We start from the raw sequence: 21,810 nt of genomic DNA, 5'->3' as shown, positions 1-21,810 counted from the left end.
TGCTGCTCCCAAAAACTTTGTTATCAATGAAAGCCTAATTAAAAGGTCTCCTCACTGTATAATGTAAGAGAGAGGAGGGATCCTCATTTCTGATATGCTTTTACTGCTCAGTGCAGGGAGCAGAAAGATGAAAAAAAGTGGTGTGAGTTCTCCTTGGAGCAACAGATTTGGAGACCTGCTTGAAGAGAAAGCACAGTCATGTCACAGCTATCAAAGCATACACATACTTAAAGAATGAAGAGGACTTGTATTTAAACAATAACAGAACAATATAATAACAAAGGTACTGCAGATATTTTATATGAGGCACTATGTGATGCAGTTCATATTTTCTCCTTAATAACCACCTAGAAAAGTACTGCTAAGGAGGTACAACACTTCTGCTAAAATAGCATTAGCACAAGATATTAGCGATCCTAATTACATTTTCAGAAACAATGTTTTTGCACTCACCTGAGCAGTAACACTGCCATTGAAAAGGGCAATTTAAAGAAAAGAACATACAAAACCCGTGGAGTCTAATTATTTTATTTCATCTTGCATTTGTGCTGTTAAAGCAAAGCGTTCAATACATATTATTTAGCTATTTACTGCCATTCTACACCCATTATTGACCTAATTGAAGAAAGACAAATGCAGGGACAAACTTGTTAAAATAAGCATATTGATAACGCTTCTCTGACTTCAACAAATATTTACTTAAAAACAGGATTCTGCCAGCAGCTGCTCATGTGTTTCTTTTATTAACAGTTAATGGCTTAATTCACAGAACTCTGAGACACAATGGAATGTAGCAAAATGCAATGTTGATAATACTGGATATGTCTTCTTTTTACTAAATTTTCTGCATAGGCAGAATGTTAACAGCTTAACTACCAATTAATCAAGCACCTAAATGGAAAGAATTTGGTGAGTGACAGTAACTTTTAGATACAAGATGAACCAATATTTATGTAGGCATAAAAACCTTCAGTATCTTAGTCAGTACGAATTCTTATTGGAAATAGTTCTAGATGTACTATAAAATAATGTGAACCAGTTTTATAGCAGGTGTGATTGTAAGTTATACAGCAGATGATTTTAAGTTTTACATGGGAAAAACCTGAAGAAAAAAAAACCCAAGTACTCCAACTTGTTTTAAAGCCAACAAACACTGCAGCGGCTTAAAAAAGAAAACAAACCAACCCACAATGACTTTGTTTTTTTGTTTTCTTCCTAATGCTAGCCTTAATTGTGCAAAGTTACACTACTGGAGTATCATATATTACACTTATGAGAAGCAGACAAATGATGTGATTTTGAGTGGGAATTTTACTGCATTAAATTACCTCAAAACACAAGATTAAAATATTCTAGTAAATCAATTTTTTCTACAGCTTATCACTAGCTGTGGTATCTAAAAATGCCTTCTTGTAAACAGTAATGGTGTACCTATCTCCATATCAAAATCAATTTGACCAGTTTTAATGTTTAATAATTTCTAACAGACTGATATAAAACAAAAATCATGGGACTCGATGAGATCCATCCAGGGGTTCTGAAGGAACCAGCAGATGAAGTTGCCAAACCACTATCCATCATATTTGAAAAGTTGTGGCGACCTGTTGAAGTTCCCACTGACTGGAAAAGGGGAACCATAGCCCCCATTTTCAAGAAAGGAAAGAAAGAAGATCCAGGGAACTACAGGCCAGTCAGTCTCACTTCTGCACCTGGCAAGATCATGGAGCAGATCCTCCTGAAGGTCCTACTAAGGCACATGGAAAATAAAGGTGATGTGATTGGTGGTAACCAACATGGCTTCACCAAAGATAAAGCATGTCTGACAGACTTGGTGGCCTCTTATGGAATTACAGCATCAGTGGATAAAGGAAGAGCAACTGACATCATTTACCGGGATTTTTGCAAAGCATTTGAAACAGTCCTGCACAACTTGACTGCCAAACTGGAAAAAAAGGGATCTGACAGATGGATCACTCACAGGATAAGGAACTGGCTAAATGGTCACACTGAGAGAATTGCAGGCGCTGAAAGAATGGGAGTGTGTCATATAAATCTATTGTATAAATCTACTGAAAATAATAAATACAGAAGAGAGCACCTCTGTCTGCAAAATTCCAGGTTTTTTGCAATTATGTGGCCCTGAAATTCTTTGGGTATGGAATGTTTTTAACTTGGTTTGGTGTGTAAAAGATATTAGAAGTGTCTAACATACATTATGCTTTGCTCCAAAACCTTCCACAAAAAGTTTGTGCTGGTTATTAGTGCCAAATCCATTTTAAAAAAATCTTATAATGTTAATAGCCAAAACCACACAATCATATCAAGGATGGAAAAAACAATAAATGGCTCTTCTGAAACTCAGAGAACATCTGCACGCAGTGATCATCAAGAACAACAATGGGTACTAATCTTTTAGTCTACATTATCTAAGTTGTGAAAGAATGTTTTCTAATTGACAGTACTCACCCTGGAAAGAATGAACAGAACTTCTAAGAAAATTCAGTGTTACAATGTTGCTACATTTCCTAGCATTGCTTTTCTGGAAAAAAAAAATAATTTGGTGAATCTGAAAGAAAAAGACCAGAGGAAAAAAAAACAACAGTTCACAGTTTCACAGCCATGTGAAGGAAGGCGCACTCTCTTTATTCTCAGGAATTATCTTTGCAATAATCTGCAGGTGTTTTTCTAAGCAGTTTGGTAGCAAGGACAGGGAAGGAAAAGAAACTGAAGAATCAAATCCCGTTCCCTCTGCAATCAAAGTAAATATTTCTGGCTACTACAGCAGGTGCAAGATTTTCTCCTTAGTCCATCTGCACAAATGTTTTCTTCAGCCCTATCATTTAATTTTAAAGTGGAATTTGTTTTATACTACAGACCAATAGTGCCCTGGGAGCTTGATTGGTTGCTGCTTAATGAAATTACTTCTGCTGATATTAGATACATTAGGATACTGATTAAAACACTTAATGATCCTTCTTGATTTTAAATTGCTAGCTTGGGTGTTTGAGAAGCTATCAGAGTATCTTTTTCCCTCCTTTCATCCACCCTAATCTCACTTCTTGCCCTTTTTCAGTTACTTTATGTTCCTTAAACAATGTGTCTCACTGGCACCAGCACAATCACAAAACAAACGCTGAACACTGCATTGTTTAAAATACCAAATCCCAGCATATAAACACTGACAGAGGCATCTTTAAAATACAACTTTCTGGTTCATAGTTGAAATATATCCTCCTTAAGTGTAGACACACTAAGGATTGCTGATATAAAGAGATATCCACACTCAGAATAAACTTTAAAATTTTAAAATATCTGCTAAAAAAAGATAACCCTGCAAATGTAAAAACAAGTATAAAAGCTTTACTTTTGAGCTTGAATGTGGAAGACAGTGATGCATTGCCAGATAATGATGTTGAAATGGCATTCCTATGATGACAAAACCATTTTTCATGCTCTTATACAAAATTGTATAACATATCACCTTCCAGCAGAAAACATGTATATCTTACAGGCAAAATGACAGCTTATCCTCAAATACTGTTAAACACTAGAAATATCAGGTTTGGAAACTTGGCCTGAAAAGGGGGAAAACACAATTACTATATAAAGTTCAGTTTTCCTTGACAAACCTTATCAAGGTTCTTGAGATGAAATTATACTTACAAAAAAAACTGCTTATATACTAAAATCTGCTGTGTCAGAAGGTTCTATGAAAAGAAGCAAATATACTGAATTTTATACTTAATACAAACTTTAAGACCAGAGAAAATAAAAAAGTACAAGTGTTTGTACATTTTAGCACCATTGTAAAATGAGATTCAAACTCCGGTTCTGTCACTGTGTCTGTACCTTGCAGCTGGTGTAGCTGATGTGAAGCACACAAGCTTCAGTGATCTTTGAGAGAAGAACAACCGAATTTGCTGATCATAAGAAATACTACAAGTTTGCAATTCCTGTCTTTTTAAATTATTTTCAATCTTTACTTTCACTTGGCAGCTAAAGTGCATTTATGTCAGCTGAATCCAAGTCCGAGTCCTTTTGGTCTCTGGATGGCTCGAATTGGCTCTGCGATCCCTTTCCCGTCTGGTCCAAGGCCAGTGCCAGGAGTCCAGCCCATGCTCTGAAGCATTCGGTTTCCAATGTTGTTTTCTGGGATTGGTTGGGTGTTTTCACCTACAAACCCTGAGATTAAAGAAACACACAGCATTAATCAGCACTGCCTGCCATGTGGAGAAAAGCAGGATAATCTCCTTTAAAGCTTTAAATCTTTCTATTCTCCTAATTCATCTAATAGGTTGCTAGAACAGGCTGTCTTTGCATATGTTGACCTCCTGACTGCATATGAGCCCAAATAATACAACCTAAGGCTTTGCTTAATTTTCAGTATTTCTAAAGACTGACTCAGTAATTAAGCATTTGGGATCCTTTTTACTCCAATACAGTGGATTTTACATCGGTCTTGAAGAATATGCATCACATGCTCAAGTCTACCTATAAAGGGGCAAGATCACACAAATGTCTTGTTCTACACAATTATTAAGCCGAGACAAACCATACTGTCACGGCCACCTTTCCATTCTCAGCAATATTATCAGTGCTCAAGAAGATAACTTTCAATAAACACTACAAATGTTTTCAGATTAAACACTTGCAACTTGTGCAGAGACTACAATAGTGACAAATGGTCTAATAGTCTTGAATATAGCTATATCCTTACTCAGTTTCTGTTTTACTAAAACTGCAAGAGGTTTGATATTGTCCAGTTTACTTTTTTGGTATTTTCAATAATATTTGATGCTGTTTACAGGCTTCTTCCAACAAAACTGAGATTTTTTCATTCCTACACAATTGCAGGACGTTTCACATTGTCTACAGAAAAGATGGTCAAGATTGCAAAGTACAACTTAACATTCACTTTCTTATGAAAACAGCAAGAAGAAATGTGAATGTCAAATACAAGTGTTTTGTTTTTTTCTCCAAGCTGCCAAGTTCCTCAAGCTAAACTTTTGGAGATAACACATGGGTTGCCTTCCTTTATGTGTCTACCTTGCATCAGGAATACAAATTCAATTTGTTCCAGGAATTTGCAGTGATCCTTAGGAAGTTAAAAAAGGCAAAATTTTAAGAATGAACTTTTAAGCTAGTACAAGCTATTGCATGCAGGCAGTTGGTTTTTGTTTTTATCTTTTGTACAGCATGCTCCTTCCCACTGACAAGAGAACAAACAAAACCCACCACATGCCCAGCTCCAGACATTATCTGTTTAATTTTCTACATACTTATTCTGCAAAATATTTTAGGAGGAGTACAAGGTGTTTTGATTTTGAAGATTAAATGTCTTCAATCAAGAATTTACCAGACAAGAAGCTCGCTTACTAAACAGGAACAAAAGTTGAACAAGCACTTCTGAAAAACCTCATTTAACACCCACAAAACAAAAGCAAAGCTGCAGAGGGGAAACCCCATAGAGAGATAGAGGCTCAAAAGAAGAGGTGCATTATGGTGCCTGAGATGATGAATCTATGGTACTCAAACACAACTCACTACAGATCTGTTTAGATTCAGCAAAACAGTGGCTACATAAAAGGTAGGCAGCTTCCAAGTACCTTAGTCTTCGAGTCAAAGAAAAAGGGAAATGCACTGAGAGAAGGCATTCTTTAATACTAGTTTGAAGCTATGCTTAATGCTAGACTTAAAAAAGGCTTTTAAGTCAGCAGACTCTCATCCCCGAGAGGGTTTCCCTTGAACTGACCAGCACAGAATTCAATGACCAAGACTTCCTTTCTTTTCAGGCCCCCACAGGCAGAGGCAATTTTCATACAGTCAAGTCCCTGACATTGCCTGGCATACACAACACAGGCTTTGCAACCTTCTTAGTTATACTTTCTAGGTCAAAAAAAAGAAAGAAGAAAGGCAATGGTTCAACAAAAGCAAAGGTAAACCTCACAGGTAAAATCCTAGAAGCCTGTTTTGGTCCACTCTTCATAACAACTCATGGTAAGAAATGGCATGTGGTTTCAGTAGCCATAGAACAATTAAGTGAACTTCAAAAGAAAGAAAGATCCAAGAGATCCATCAAGCAAGAAAAAACAAAGATGAGAGTATATTTCATGACACATAAGTATTGGAAATACTAAACCATTCATAACGCTGCTTAGACAAAGACAAATGCTGCTGGGCTGGCATGCAAGGCACAGCTTGAATCAAAATAAACAGCTTTTTGTTAGTCCCTTTCAGGGGAAAACCCACATAATTATTCCTGTAAAATACGTACCTTCATACTTGAACATTAACTCAAGAGATGCAGAGCAACTTCACACAAAAAGATGCATGCAGAAACGATCTGTACCATGATATAGTTAAATAATCAGATGTTATTTTGTAATTTTTTTTTACATGTTGCTCATTGCTTTTTCCATTCTGTGACTGACAGGAAAATCAGAATACTTTTTGTTTCAACAGACATACATATATCAGAAATGCATAAGAAAACTGTTTTTTTTCCCCACTGTATATACTTCTACTTCCTATTAGAACACCAAGGCCTGCCCTGAAGCCTTCTGTTTCATTCTTACACTTTGCCAAGTAATAACAACAAGAGAGAGCAGAAACCACCATATAAACTTGGCTTCCACACTCCCTTTTGGGCAAACAGTCAAGCAGCATGCACTGTCCAAAGGATAATGTGCTTGGAGGCTTTGTACAGCAGCTATAATAAAGCAAAACCAAAAAGCCACACAACTTGCCTATGTTATGGGCATGTACACTGACTAATTACTCTTTCATGTACATAATGTAAATATGAATAGCTTTTATTTCAATTTTGAAAAGGTTTAATACATGCAAATCATTTGCAGCATAGTTTTTATATAAACATATCTATATCTGTCTTAAATTTTTCAAATGATGAATGAGAATTGCAGGGATACTAATTTATAATGTAAATATTTTTTTTTTCTGAATCAGAAGAATGTGGATAGTTGTATTCACAACTGCTTTTCTCCTCCATCTCATGGTCAATCAGAAATAAAAACGAAATAAAGCCAACCCTGCATCTTTGACCCACTGCATGATCTAAAAGAACTCTTAAAAAAATCACACCACACTGTTTGTTATTTCCCTGACCCCCAATTCATATGCTTTGGGCATCAATTTTCTAATTAAAATCGGTAATTGTCCTTGAAATATTCATCTTCAAGTTCAGATTTTAATTCAAGCCCAGGGCACATCTTGGACTTGCCAGTAGGGTCTTTTAGAGAGAATGGTCCAAGCACACTGGCCTTGAAAAGGGCTGTGGTACCTCTGGGACGTGTTCAGTCTTGACCCACCCGGGAGCAAGAATAAAATCAACACACTGTGCCACCCCACAAAACATAACTATGCAAAATCAGATTAAGCAAAAGAGCAGGGATGCATTTTTCAAATTTTATTGCTGTATGGGGCTTTGTGGAGTTGCATGAGTTATGAGGAACTTTCTGTATTAATAATTTGCTGGAATCCCCTATGTAGAGTCTTTTCTTTTTATGGACTGAAAACGTTTCAGCTACTGTAACAATTTGGTTCCTGGACTTTCAGATGAGAAGTCTACATGCAGGAGTAGTTACCATTACACAAGTGAGGAGCTAATACTGAGGAATGGTAGCTTGCTTGAGAAGACAGCAATTAAAAATTCCTCTTCTTGCATCCCTTCACTTAGCAATGCTGGTAAATCAGAATAATAAATTAAAAAAGCCCTACCTTCAAACATTTGTGCATATGAATAGACACACTTCAAGGTCTACATTTATTATGCATATGACCTTACATACATGGAATATGGTAAGAAATATGATAAGAAAGAAACAAAACTAGGAAGTGAAAAAACAACATCAACAAAAAAAACCCTCATGACATTTATGTAATTTTGATATGATATTTATGTTATTAAAAGCAAGTTTCAATGAAAAATAAAGGCATGCAATTTTTTCTTAACAGCTGTTGAGACAGGTATGTCCTGGTTAAACAGTGCACTAGCATTCTGTGCCATACCCTTGATTTTACAGTGATTGCCATGAATTAATTTAATTCCATCTGTAAGCTAAAATCAGATCAGAGGTCTAATGCTGCTGCAGGCTCCACATCTGTTTAATCATTTTTGGATACAACAGCTTGCAAAAGTTCAGGTTTTAAATTTGCTTCATATTTAAGAAACAATGCTCCTCTGCAGGAAACAAATGAGCCTATGCACAGTTTTGATGCATTGGATACATTTTATTTGCTAAAAGCTCTTTCTACAATACTCAGAAGCTCACCAATTAAGTTATCACACATTGTAGAATAAAAAAGGAACTGTGGCCCTGCCAACCCTAATTGTGACAACATTTATTTGTATGGTCAAATTTCTGGGTAAGACTAAAATCAAGTATATTTGGTTTAGATTTGCGTGAATAAAGTCGGAATACAGCTAGGTTCAATCTCATAAATAACTCTTATTTTAAAAAGCACTACTCTTTATTTTTAAGCTGTAAGAAGCAAATTAAGGCATACTGCAATAATTTCCTCTCTGGTCACCGAACTTTTGTGATGTAAAGAAAATGGGTATTTTTTAAACAGTTCTGGGAAAATGACACTGTACAGAAATATAGTCTTGGCCTTACATCTTTCTGTTATATGATTAAGACCTGTGAGTAGAACAGCAATGCCTTTGCAGAGCATTCCACAACTATTATTTCCTTTTCTATCTCTCTCAGCAGCCTTAAATCCTTTAAATCCTTTCCTAGAAGGATCTCTTTTTGCTTGGGTAATTTTTGCAATACACGGCCTGCTAACCCTTACCCCCTACCCTGGATCTCACTTATGTCTATCACAGCAGAGTCAGTCTTTCTACCTCAAATCTTCCAAGGAGTATTGTGGATGGTAATTCACTTGCGTAATTGGCTCAAGAGATGAAAATCTTGTATCTGCCTCTCTTAGCCACTAATCTATCCAGCTGACTGCAAGCCTAATTGGCAGCTTGTTTAGTAATTTGGCTCCTAAAGTGTTGTATTGATGTTGGATAAACAGCCAATGGAAGGCGATACGATACATGCTGCTTCACTTTAAAAGCTAGTGCACTTTCCCCATCATTTTCTGAAAGTGTTTAATATTCCATCTCTTCTTTTTCTCTTCTGATTTCTCACTAGACAGATGAGCTCAGAACAGTAGGGACTGATCTTGATACACAATACGTTTTAGAAGGAATGTAATCAAAATAAGATGTTGCTGCAGCACATCTTTTCTACGTCCATTCTAACTAAAAAAATGGGAATCAGACTACCCAGATGTTTATATTCTTAAAACTGTTTTGGATAATTGCACAGAGTCAGCAATGTGAGCATGGCTGACAGCCATACTGTGATTTTTTTAAAATCAGTGCCTCTAGTGGTTTTCACAATTCACTATGCTGTGGCTATATAACCAAAACAAGCAAACAGACAAAATCAGATATGAAAACACTGCATTATTTATCTAAGCATTTGAGATTGAATCGTTAGACCAAACTTTCATATATGCCTCACAGTGAAGTATTAAGGACTATGTCTCAATAATAGCCTTAGAAGAATTATGGTCTAGGGCAAGTCTCTTGCATTGCATTCTACTCTAGCCAGTATAGAGTGATGAAGCCAGCCGAGAAAGCAGTCAGAATCTTAGAAGCTACTAGAAGCATTCATATCTACCTAGCACCCACAGCAAACCTCAATGTCTGCACTGCTACAGTTTCACTCCTACTGTCCCACTGCTAGTTGCACTAAAAGTAATTGGTACATAATTGCAGCAGGGGTAGATGCATCCTGTAGTACAAACCCTGGATTTTACTTTTATTTCCAATATTCCAAATTATAAATCCACACACGGATGAAAATTTGGACACTGAACAAGTTTAACTGGTCTTCCATCACTGCAGATCACTTAGATTTGGACTTCCAAGTGCTCTTCCTATTTTTTGTTTTAGTGGACCACACTGTGGGTGAAGTGTGTTGTTTTACCCATTCAATCTCTAATATCTTTGGTTGGAAAAGGCCAGAATTAGTAGAATTCTGCTTATTCCTTGGTAGGGTGGAATCTCTTGATATTTAAATTTTCATATTTGCATTTTCACTGGGGTCCAAATGAAGCCAGCTTTATTACCTATGTATGCCGACAGAAAGACAGTCACTAAACTGCATTTCAGAAGTGTTTCCACCAGGGAGAATTCCAAAGTTCTGCACAACCCCCTCAACACTTGCCAAAATCAACCTCTTCTGAAAAGCATTCTCTGGCTTGTATGAAAATAATTGTAACCTTGCACCGAGTCATGCAGAAAAAGGACTTAAACCACTAAAATGTTCTCCAAATGGACAGCTCTATAATTAATTTCAGCAGAAAGATTGAGGATTAAATGGATATTAGGACTATGCCTCTGATGGTGGCTTTGAATAATCTTAAACCAAATTTGGATGGAACACCAGGACACCATTGGTAATGGGTAATAAGTACTTCCATTGCTGATTCCATGCCTATGTGGTTGGAGTATTATCTTATGCCACAGATTAACTTACTGAAACTAGTAAATACATCCACACAAATATATATTTACTATAGGTTAAATAAACATTTTCCTGTTTATCAGGGCCCATATCTACACTGCTGCTAGAGGCTACTTGACTATTATACAATAATAAACACAAAGAACAAAAACTGGAACATTACTAAGACTTCTGGCTAGAATACACAGATGATGATAGGACTTAGACAACTCTTGCTTTGGAGAGCTTTCTAATAAAATGAAGATCTGGGAGGACACTGAATTATCCCTTTCCATTTGAAAGATATAAAAATAACACCACATCCAGCAGCACTCTTTAACATGCAATTGTGTCACTTATACAAGCCAACTACAGTCCTTGTGTTGGTAATGGAGACATCAGAATGCAAATATTAGATGTGACCTCAGCAGTAGCAATGTCAAGCTATAGGCTGACAATCAAAGCACCTTGCACTTGGCCTTGTTTAACCTCATTAGGCTCACATGGGCCCACTTCTCAAGTCTCTCCACATCTTTCTGGTCTACTTCAATGGTCACCAGGGACTTTGCCTCACAGTTACAACTTTTCAATATGATGGAACATGGCTTGGCAACCACATCAGACAGTTCCTTCAGGACTGGTGGTGGTTCATGGCTTCATGGGGTGGTGGTCTCTGACTTGCTCCACTCTTACACAGGGGTGGGGTGGGGTGGATATTGTTCCCCCAGTCTCATCTAGAGGCTCAGGATAGTGAGAGGTACGGGAAGCCCAGTTGCCAGTGAAGGTAAATAACTCATTGAGTATTTCAACCTTCTCCATGCCTTCTGAAGCCAGTTTTCCCTTCTCATTTATCAGAGAGGGTACACTCTCCTTTGCCTGTCTCTTCTGACCTGCAGAATCCCTTCTTGTTATTTTTCACATCCCTTAAGTTATTCATTCCAAGAACAATTTATGACGCAAGTTCAGTTCCATCTGTGCTTTGGCTTTCCTGATCCCATCTCTGCATGACCAAATGGCTGCCCTCTGTATTTTTTCCAGGCCATGTTTCCCTGTTTCCACTGCTTGTACATTTTCTTATTATCTCTCAGTTTGACCAGCAGGTCCTTGCTCAGCCATGCTGGTTTCCTGCCTTTCCTGCAAGTTCTTGCTCTCAGAAAAGTATCCATAAAGAGCTGCCAGCTCTGTCCCATTCCTATATCCCTATGGCCAGTATCCCTGGGGATCCAATACACTAATTCCTTAGATGGATGTCCACTGTCATGAAGTTCAGAGCCCTAACTTTGCTCTTTGCCAGGCCCATATTCTCCAAGATCAGGAACTCAAACTATCAGTGCATCCGAGTAGATGACAAAACAAACAAGCAAAAAGCAAAACAAAATTTAAAATAAAAAAAAAAAAGAAAAAGAAAAAGAAAAGCCCCCCTCCCCCCCAGTAATTTAAAATGTGAGGAACCGTTTCTTTTGCAGTACCTAGTGTGTTGTTTCCAATACCATATGGTACACCCTGATCTTTTACTTTTTACTTTTTACCTGACTTAGTGAAAAAATGAAAAAAGCCTCTAAAATTCAAACTCCTGCAGAAATAAACTACATTAAATACATACATACATTTATATATGTATGCATGTATATATATTTACACACAATATATATACACACACATATTGTATATATATACACAATATATATACAATATATGCATATATACATTATATATACATTATAAATTTATGTATATTATATATACAATATACACACACACATACACACACACACACACATATCTCCATAGGCTGAATGCTCAGGTAGATAGGCTTTGTAACCCATAGAGGATGATAAGAATTGGTGTACTGCGATAAGGAAGAGTATTCAGAACATCCCAGTGTTGTAACTGCTCTATGAAAAGACATTTCTGTTAATAGAGTTGTACATTTAGTAGGTGGAAAAGCCATGAATCAAGCTAAGAAGAAAGGAGGCATAAAATAGTTTGTCTATAGTTTTGGAAATTTACTGACAGTTCATTCAAGAACAAAAGGATTCAGCAAAAGCCTTCCCTTTCTTTGCAACTATTTCAGTAACTTGACCTTCACCACAAACTTACCCTCAAGAAACCTCTGTTATCACAGTGTAATCACAATCTTTTTCAAATCATTTGGTACTGCAGATATTCAGGACTGATTTTTAATCACTGACATATTAAGCATCAGCAAAATACTTTGCTTAGCTGTTCTGTTGGCAATTTTTAAAAAGGAATGAAAACATGTACCCTTTTGATTACTTTGTTAAAGTGAGTCATGATGGCATTACTGAGCTCTTAGAGTTTCTGCTGTAATTATATTTTTTCATTAAAAACATTTTTTAAAATGAGAATCTTAACTTTGTCATTTCAGTCTGTATCAGCCTGTATCACAGCATCCAACACACCAACTAGATGGAGATGTAACATCTGGTTTTCTTTTCTTAAAAATGATCAATATTAAGTTGCCGATAAAATGTACAATAACATACATTGAATATGTAAATCTTTGTATTTCAACTACAAGATGGCTTTCTTTTTAAACTTAGATTTTGCAAATCCACACTACAAAGCACACTAATAAGCACCAGATATAAAAGAACATTTTCAAACATAAATAAATGTTTATTCATAATGCATAAAAATAAAACTGAACATTTTTGTTATTTTGGATCCAATTTTCTACACTCTTTAAATTAAGTTATTAACATCCTTCAGGCGTCAAGCAGAATTTGCACACCAACAAAACAATTACAGCAAGCAAGATTTAGAAGCATCTGATATAAAGACAAACAAAAAAAGAAAAAAGAATAGCTGACTGAAAAATAAAATCTGTACAGAAGGTGACCGAGTCACTAGGAGAGAAACAGGTAAATGTATCACAGCATCTGAAATTCAGTAACATCTACCAATTTGATATGAGACTTTAAATAGGTAATCTGAGTTTACTGAAATTGCTGTAAGCACTACCAATGCACTCATTTCAACTACAAACAGTACATCACAGAGAATATCCTTGCTCTCACATACAACTTTTCGTTGTTGTTTGTTTTGTTATTATTTTCATTGGTACCAGAACCCAGTTTTGGTAGGGTTATTTCCATGATAATATATTGGTTTGCCTAAGAGCTTTTAATGCAAACTTGAGGACACTGTATTGCTACAATGAAATATATCAGGGTGTCATGTGAAATAGCTCTACTGCTCAAGTAAATTGTCAAAGAAGGCATAAAGTCATTGTGAATGACCTGGCCCCTAATACACAACACTTTGTTCTTACAAGAAATTGTAGAAAGTAAACAATTTTTCATTTTTTTTTTTTTTTTTTTTTTTTTTGAGAAGTGACTGATATTGGCATCTCAATTTTATTTCAGTTGATAAACCAACTACCTGCCTAACCTCACTTAATACACAGATGGGGCTATAACATGCATCCAAAATCCAGAAAATTTATTTTAGTAAAAAATAAAAATAAAATAAAATAAAATAAAATAAAATAAAATAAAATAAAATAAAATAAAATAAAATAAAAGACAGATCAGGACTTCACCACCTCAGCACAGCCAGGTCCTAACAACCCATACATAATATTATCTCCTGTTTTCTTCATTGCTTTTCAACACAGCTTTTCTTCACCTTTACAAATGACATTTTTCAAACTATAAAACGCACTGTGTCGCTCAAACTTTCTTGCTTCAACAGTTTCTCACTGCTGCACAAGTAAAACTACATCCTTTGTTACTAATATACACAATCCTATTGGTATGTGACTTTGACTCCAGGCTGAGAACAGGTTATAAATTTAGAAATCAATATCTAACTCTATCAATATTCATTTTACTTTTTCAATACAAAATACAAAGGTGAAAGAGCAGTAAATAAGCTGGAGTACTGAAATAAATTGGGTGTTCTTGTCACAATTAATAAACGCTTAACCAATAACACTGCTTGCTACAGAAGTCTATAGCTTTTAAGATGTCTGAAAATAGCAGGTGCTACTCTTGTGAGAGTCAAAACAGAGAACATATTTCAAAACTTCACTGGTATCACCAGTCATTCTCTCTACTACTGCTGTATCTAAACATATAAAAGATAATTTTCAAGGCTGTGCACAGCACTACAGCACTTACTTAATCACTGTAATTTTTTTGAAAAACACAGATGATTTTTAAAACTTGTTTCCAGAGACTATAAGCTTAAGCATGTCATGCTTTTTCTGATGTTATTAAATTCAATAGTTTATTTCCACTTTTTTCCCCAAAGCATACTAGAATGTTCAGTTCAAGTAGTATACTTTAAGAAGCAAAGTGTATGGAATTGTCTGACTTACAAGGGCTGCTCCAGTAGTAACGCCTCCTACTTTAACTTTATTATGCTGGCCCACAACATTAGAGATAGATGGTGGTTTGGAAGCAGAGATGGAACTCTGAGATGAGAAGGTTGTTGCCATGTGACAGATGGCAGCAGGGGGGCAGTCTCACAGAATGCCACCTGAGATGGAAGTACTAATCAAGCAAAGGGGTGTCACTGAATTATTCCACGTGTAAAAAATGGCATTCAATGACATTCACTGATGCTTGCTGAATGTTTGTGAAGACCAAACAGTGGCTGTGAGCACTGCAAGGTGGTGAGTAGAGACTATGCTGAAAAGCAGAGCAAATTTTCAGCTACAAAACACTACCAAATGGTGTTATTTTGCTCTTTGTATATGTTGCATTTTCTACGAAAATAAATAGGAGGTATTACTATCTGAAGAACGTATGTACCTTTGTTTTTTTTTCAGAGGGCTGACTTTTATTAGGCAAAAGATTGTGGCATATGTGTCTTAGGAAAATATTTGCAGCTCATCATTCATTTACAGATAGCCTTTCAGATTTCACTGTTAAATAAGGAACATTAATAGCAGAATGCTTCTTCTATCTTTTGTTCAACTAAGTATGCACATATCTTTTCCTGTTTTCTTTTTTTTCTGTTATCCATCAAAGAAAAGAAAATCCTGTGAATTCAGAATCTCTACATTTGTGAATACAGAGACACACAATGTTGAATATAATCCATTTGCTTTAGTATCAAAATATTGGCTTTGCAAAGTTGCGCAGAGGAACCAGATTGTAAAATAAAATACTGAACACTGAAAGCCCAAGGTAAAATGAACAATAAAATGAATTTCATGATATTTCATACCCCCTTAGTACAAAATGACATCCTTTAGTACTTGAAAGTTATCAAGTGAAAATCACCTTGTAGAAATAATTATATTATTCTCTCTTCAACCATTAAGTATTTTTCTTTCTCACTTCACATATGTTCAGAGTCTTAGAACCTGACCCACTCATTCTCTTTTTCCATACTACTGCCACTGAGGTGCTTTAATAACATTTTTAATATTATTCTTAGTCTGTTACTGCCACTGAGGTTTAAAACAATGAAATTTCTGAAGAGGGAATTCAGCTGGAATACAAATATTAGGCTTCTCCAAAGACAGATAACTAGAATATATATGAAAAACCATATGTGCTATGTATGTTGCTATAATAACTTATAAATGACTACCATGTACGATCCAGACTTACATATCACCTATACATAAAATGTCAGACACTGACACACAAACACCATCTATTCTTTCCAGTATGCACATATATAATTAATACAAACAAACTGACAAGTGTCCTATAAATCACTACTACGTATTGAAAAAGTCATTTCGCAGCAGTGACATCAGCAAAAAGCACATAATGATTGTGACCTCGCATCTGTAAAAATCTTTCAGAAATGTGCTTGTAAGTTGCTTCCTGTTTAATCCACAGCACTAATTTTAAAGCCTATCACCACCTTTTCAGTTGTTTGCAGGACATTTACTATATGCATATGCTCTCTTCACAGAAAAATACAAGACAACTTAAGTCTTCCACCTTGTAATGCCTGAGCCAATATGAACCATAATCTTTACTGTTTGTGATTCTTAGTATATGAAAAAAGATAAAGTCCCTTTAAAGAAATGCTGTCATAAAGATCTAGAAATTGAGAATGTTTGAGGGAGAGATTAAAAAGATACACTCTTCTAATTCTACTAACAAATAAGGATTGAAAAAAACTGAAGTTACAATATAAGTTACTGAATTTACCCAGCCTTAATCTTGGTCACTGACCTACTGCTTTGTATTTACAGATTTACCATCATGTGTTTTGCGTTCTGTCCCACTGAAATTGGTTACCTGTGGGTCCTGGCAGGGGAGCAGCTTTCCTTCTCCGTTTGATATCTCCCATGCACAATGATCCTAAATGCACACTGGTTTGCCTGCAAGTAATTATAGGAGAAAACTATTAACAAAGGAAGAAAAATGCCACAAACACAAAGCTTGTATAATACAAACCTATATCAAAACATTCAACTGAGATGAAGCTGCGCTGTGAAGTCACCAATCTTGTTTATATCGAAGCATAATTACGCTTGTTGACAAGTGCTCAGTATCTAAATGTAGCACCATAAATCGTTCTTGGAATGAATAATATAAAAGGAATGTTTTTTAATTTTCAAAACTGGCTATCTTTCTAGTGCAACATAAAACAAACAACAAAAACACTGTTGCTTCTGACAGGAAAATAGCTAAGATTAATTATCTAAAGAAATCACAATATTGTTGGTACAATATCAATTGGCTAGCAATGCCTAACTGTCAGAACAACATTTATTACAGGAAAACCACTGTCAATTTCTTTTTAAAGTAAGATGAAGAACAAATGAGAAAACATGAAACAGTAAACTCTTCAAAGGTAAATGAAATTGTCTTGCAGTACAACACTTTGCCCTTTACTAATTCAAAGGTACGGTATGATTATGATATAACTGAGTAGAATGTCCAGATTCTCATTAAACAATCACAAGCTTAAGACTGGTAAACTGTTGGACCTGCCTAGGACAGTAGACAAGCCGAAGTTACTACACTAAAGCCATCTATCTACCAGTGAGATATCATAGCAAAAGGGCAAATTTGGAATTTCCAAATAATGAATTTTGCAATATAATCTTAAAGAAGACATTATTTTTCTCAAAGTAATGCGCAATCCCTGTAGAAGGGAACATACATAGTTGGCATTGTTTTGTGTAAAGAAATGAAACTGAACAGGGGATAAAAGGAATAATTTATTAATGCCATAATTTTACTGTTTCTGGATACATCATTCAGACTTGTGAACCTCTTACCACAATATTGTGGTGAATTCTGATAAAACTACATGCTGAGAACTGCATCAGATAGTCTACTTTTGCGTAGTAATACTGTCACTCAGGAAATCTGGTTTCAGTATGGATATATGACCTGGCCTTTACTATATGTATGATTTTTATTTTAAGCTGTGATGCTCCTCAATGAATAACAAATGATCATTTATGTTGAGAGACTTCAGAGTGAAAAGAATATATTGATTAAAAAATGGCAATGTAAAGTCTTCTGTATACTTAAATAAATAAATAAAAAAGATACAGTAAACTAACAAGGAAATACTCAGTGCTTTTATTTAAACAGTAAAATATTCTAGTAAACAAGTTTCATGCAGGAACGTATTACAGCCTTACTTAATGAGTCCCTATTTCAACACATTTTCCTCTTATTTTCAGTTTTATTCTTCCTTGCAGTTTTAAGTAGAAATACTGCCCTATTTAACATCCTGATACCGCACTATAGTAACATAGTGCTATATTTCAGCCCCAAATTCAGACAGAAATCAAGGAATGTAACTCATAACCAACTGTACAATACAGAAAATGAATACTTAAACATAATATGGGAAAATAAATATTTAAGAGATACATATAACATTGATATTAAGCATGTAGAATAAATTGTGTGGTAATTTATATGCCAAACAGTGTGCAACTCCGTGCTTTCAGAATGAAAAATGGAAAAAGTCTCGAGGAATACAAGCAGGATGAAAGATAAAAATTAATAAAGTCAGGCAATTGAACCTGAAGACACAAGCTAGAGCAGTAACAGCTAGCAGTGTTTGAGTTATTTTACCCAGAATTGATTATCTGTTACACTACATTGAGATATCCAGATTATTGATCTGTAAAGATTATGGTACTTGGGTCTCCCCACTTTTCCTTCAGGCACAGGAATGGAGTTGCAACAAATAACACTAAGTAAGGACTACTTTGTTATTGTTGTCACCCTTCATGTAGAACACAGCAGTTACTTTTTAATTTAAAATCAATGAACATCTGAAAGGCAGCCTGGTTCCTTCAGCATAAATGAATCATTTGTCTTTGCAAGGCACAACAATCTGATCACCAGCCAAGGTGAGTGTGGGTATTTCTTTGTTGCTGAAAATTCCGTGTGCCACAAATAAATAGCAATATGCTAGAGTCCCAGTAAAGCTTTGTCAAATCTTGTTTTATCGCTACTAACATCAAATCTCAGACCGGTTCTCAACGCAGAAGTGGAGTTTGCTTTCACCCAGGTCTTACCATCTGACATGCACCGCCAATTCAGATCGCAGCGAAACATAAAGCTAGGGGTTTTAAGAGGAATGGACAAGAACCATCACAGTTCTTGAACCAGCAGTTAGACGGAATGAAGCATCATACTTCAGCAGAACACTACATTTTGAAATGCTTGTAATGGGGGTATTAGAAAGTAGGGAGAACTCTGACCCTCAATCAGGCTAAGTTCAGCATTATGTTCCTTAGCATTAATTCAGAAGAGTGAGGATTACAGAAAGGAAGATAGCTATTTGCCTGACTACTCTCTACTTATCCCTAGCTTGCTTCTAGCTATCATTTATAAATAGTGCTATGCAGGGAAGCCAGGCATTTTATTAGGGAAAAAATAAAACTTGTTAAGACCACCTTGCCTGAAAACTTGGCTTTTGACGTGCTGGTGACAGGGACTAGAGCAAGCAGTGTCAAATGGAATAATTTTTAAGGAAAGACAACAGGAACTTGTCGCCTCATTGTATGCATTTACAAATAGAGGCTTTCCAGAGTATTAGGCCTAGTTAAAGCTGCCCTCTGGATAAAAAGTGTTCCCAAGCAGCCTCAGACAAGCTTGGGAGACAAACAGATGTGACTATGGTCCCTGGCGTTTGGCAAGAACACTCACTGTCAATAAGAAAAATATGAGCATGGACAGGGCATCAGCTGCACCACGGCAGAGCAGGCCTGCGAGTGTCACAGCCGCGGCAAAGTTGTGGCAGGGGGAAATCAGAGGGCTGCAAAAGCCAGGCTGGTGTGAACTTACACTAGCATGCCAGGAATTGTTGTTGTGGCATGCCTCAACATATTAAACAAAAACACTGGATAAACTACTGTCAATTGTTATTTATTTATTAAAAAAAAAAATCTTGGGTGCTGCATTTAGACTCTTCATTAAAAATAAGAGCCTCAAAACTGAACATAGACTACAGAAGGCAGGAACACCAAAACAAACAATAAAACTTTATGGAAATAATAACAATGAAAAGCAGTTTTGATACAGCAAATCTGTTTTTCCTCTGTAGAGAAGCATCATGACACAAAACTATTCAGAAGCAAGTAGACACTGTGACAAACATTCACTCAAATTCTGTTATCTCCTTAAATAGTTGCAGTTTTCCTATCATTTTTTTTTTCTCAAGAAACTTGCCCTTGATATCATACCATACAATTTTTGCTTCCCAAATAATTCTATCGATACCTACAGAACAGATTCCTTTTCCCCCCCCATAATTATCAAAGCTGAATAAGCAAGTGATTTTCATGAGTCCCTTTTCTGTTACTCACGTCTCCATACAATCATAAAATAACAGAATGTTTGGGGTTGGAAGGGACCTTAATGATCATCTAATGTCAACCTGCATGCCACAGGCAAGGTCACTATCTACCAGACCAGGTTGCCCAAAGCTACATACAGTATGCCCTTGAACACCTTCAGGTGTCTAAGACATTTCTTAAGAGGTTATATCAGATTTATGTCTGCAAAATCCCTCTGAAGACAATGGGCCACTTGGTAACATCCCTCAAACAAACCACCGTGTGATGGAACCTACAGCTGTGCAGCTTACATGGTGATCCACTTTGTGAGCAACTGAACACAGAACTCTGCAGCTACTAGAGTTAAAAATTCACTAGCCCAATCACTGAGAAGGGTAATACGATAAACTCACCCAAATGATTTCTGGCTCACTTATTTACTACATGTAATCACAACTGATTACAGGAGTAAAAAACAAACAAACAAAAAACCAAAAAGCTCACAACCCCTAAAACAAACAACAATAACAGTGGTCGCAAACTCAATGCTCCCCCCCAGATTAAAAAAAAACACACACAAAAAAAGAAACAAAAATCACAAAACCAACTAATCAAATCCAATACTTAGTCTATAGTCTTTTCAGAAAGAAGCAATGAAGGCCATTATTAGTGCAGTTAACTTCATTAACATTCAGTATATTTAGTGTCAAACCATTTAGCTTACTACACTGCAACACTGCTAAGACAAATTGTAAGTAATTGAGATTGTGGTTTTGAGTTCCATGTTAAAATGGATAAAAGTACTGATGACTAACAAAGTCAGATGTGGAAGAGTCTGCATCTTTTGTTTAACAGCATTTTTTTACTATCTGTACTCTAGATTTGGAAAACCCTATGCTGGTGGGTATTATAATGGAATAATGTTTTGAAGAAGCCTGATTTCAATACCATAATTAGGTGAACCAGTAATGATCAATACTTGTCTATCCATTATATTCCAACCAACATCTCTCTCTCACCTGAGGAACAAACCCACTGTAAACAGTGCCACATCATTCTGCCACAGTATCAATGTATTCCTGCAGATGGCTGTAGAACTCTTCAATTTTTATCATCAGAATGCTTTAGCTACTGTAGAAGCTTGACAAAAGTTTATAAGCAAAATTCTTTAAGAAGAGATTAAAATAAAGCAAGAGTTGATGGGTTTGCAGTCTAGAAGGGACTTGAGATAATTATTTTCAAGTGGAAATGTAATTGCCACTGTCATTTCTCAGTCCTAAAATATAGATAAGCAATAGATATGAATATAGATATAATTGAAGACAGAATGCAGTGAGGACCATGATTCACATTATGCTTTGAATGCTTTGACAATTCCTTATAAACTGAAATTAAGTAGACAGTATGTGAAATAACATTCACATTAGCATAAAGATTAAAAAAGCAACAGATTTCAAAATCGAGTAACAGATGAAAGTCAATAAAATGAAGTGCATTGTGTAACTCAACTTTCCAAAATCAAAGCATAATCTGAGTGAA

At 35.9% G+C, this 21,810-nt stretch overlaps 1 protein-coding gene across 8 annotated transcripts in view; it reads right to left on the bottom strand.

Moving 5' to 3' along the window:
• Positions 1 to 512: 512 nt before the first annotated feature.
• The window catches only part of GPATCH2 (G-patch domain containing 2), a 96,337-nt gene continuing 75,039 nt past the window's right edge, over positions 513 to 21,810 (bottom strand). For all 8 annotated transcript variants that reach the window (XM_015857261.2, XM_015857254.2, XM_015857257.1 and 5 more), the window contains exons 9-10: positions 16,757 to 16,839; positions 513 to 4,182 (exon numbers count right to left, since the gene is read on the bottom strand). In XM_015857261.2, coding sequence (XP_015712747.1) covers positions 4,013 to 4,182; positions 16,757 to 16,839 — 253 coding nt within the window. In that variant the 3' untranslated portion in view covers positions 513 to 4,012. The remainder of the gene's footprint in view (positions 4,183 to 16,756; positions 16,840 to 21,810) is intronic.

The sequence above is a fragment of the Coturnix japonica genome, chromosome 3 (genome assembly GCF_001577835.2).
Source record: "Coturnix japonica isolate 7356 chromosome 3, Coturnix japonica 2.1, whole genome shotgun sequence".
Taxonomy (NCBI): domain Eukaryota; kingdom Metazoa; phylum Chordata; class Aves; order Galliformes; family Phasianidae; genus Coturnix; species Coturnix japonica.
Note: the sequence above shows the minus strand (reverse complement) of the source record. Positions and strands in the feature narration are given on the sequence as shown.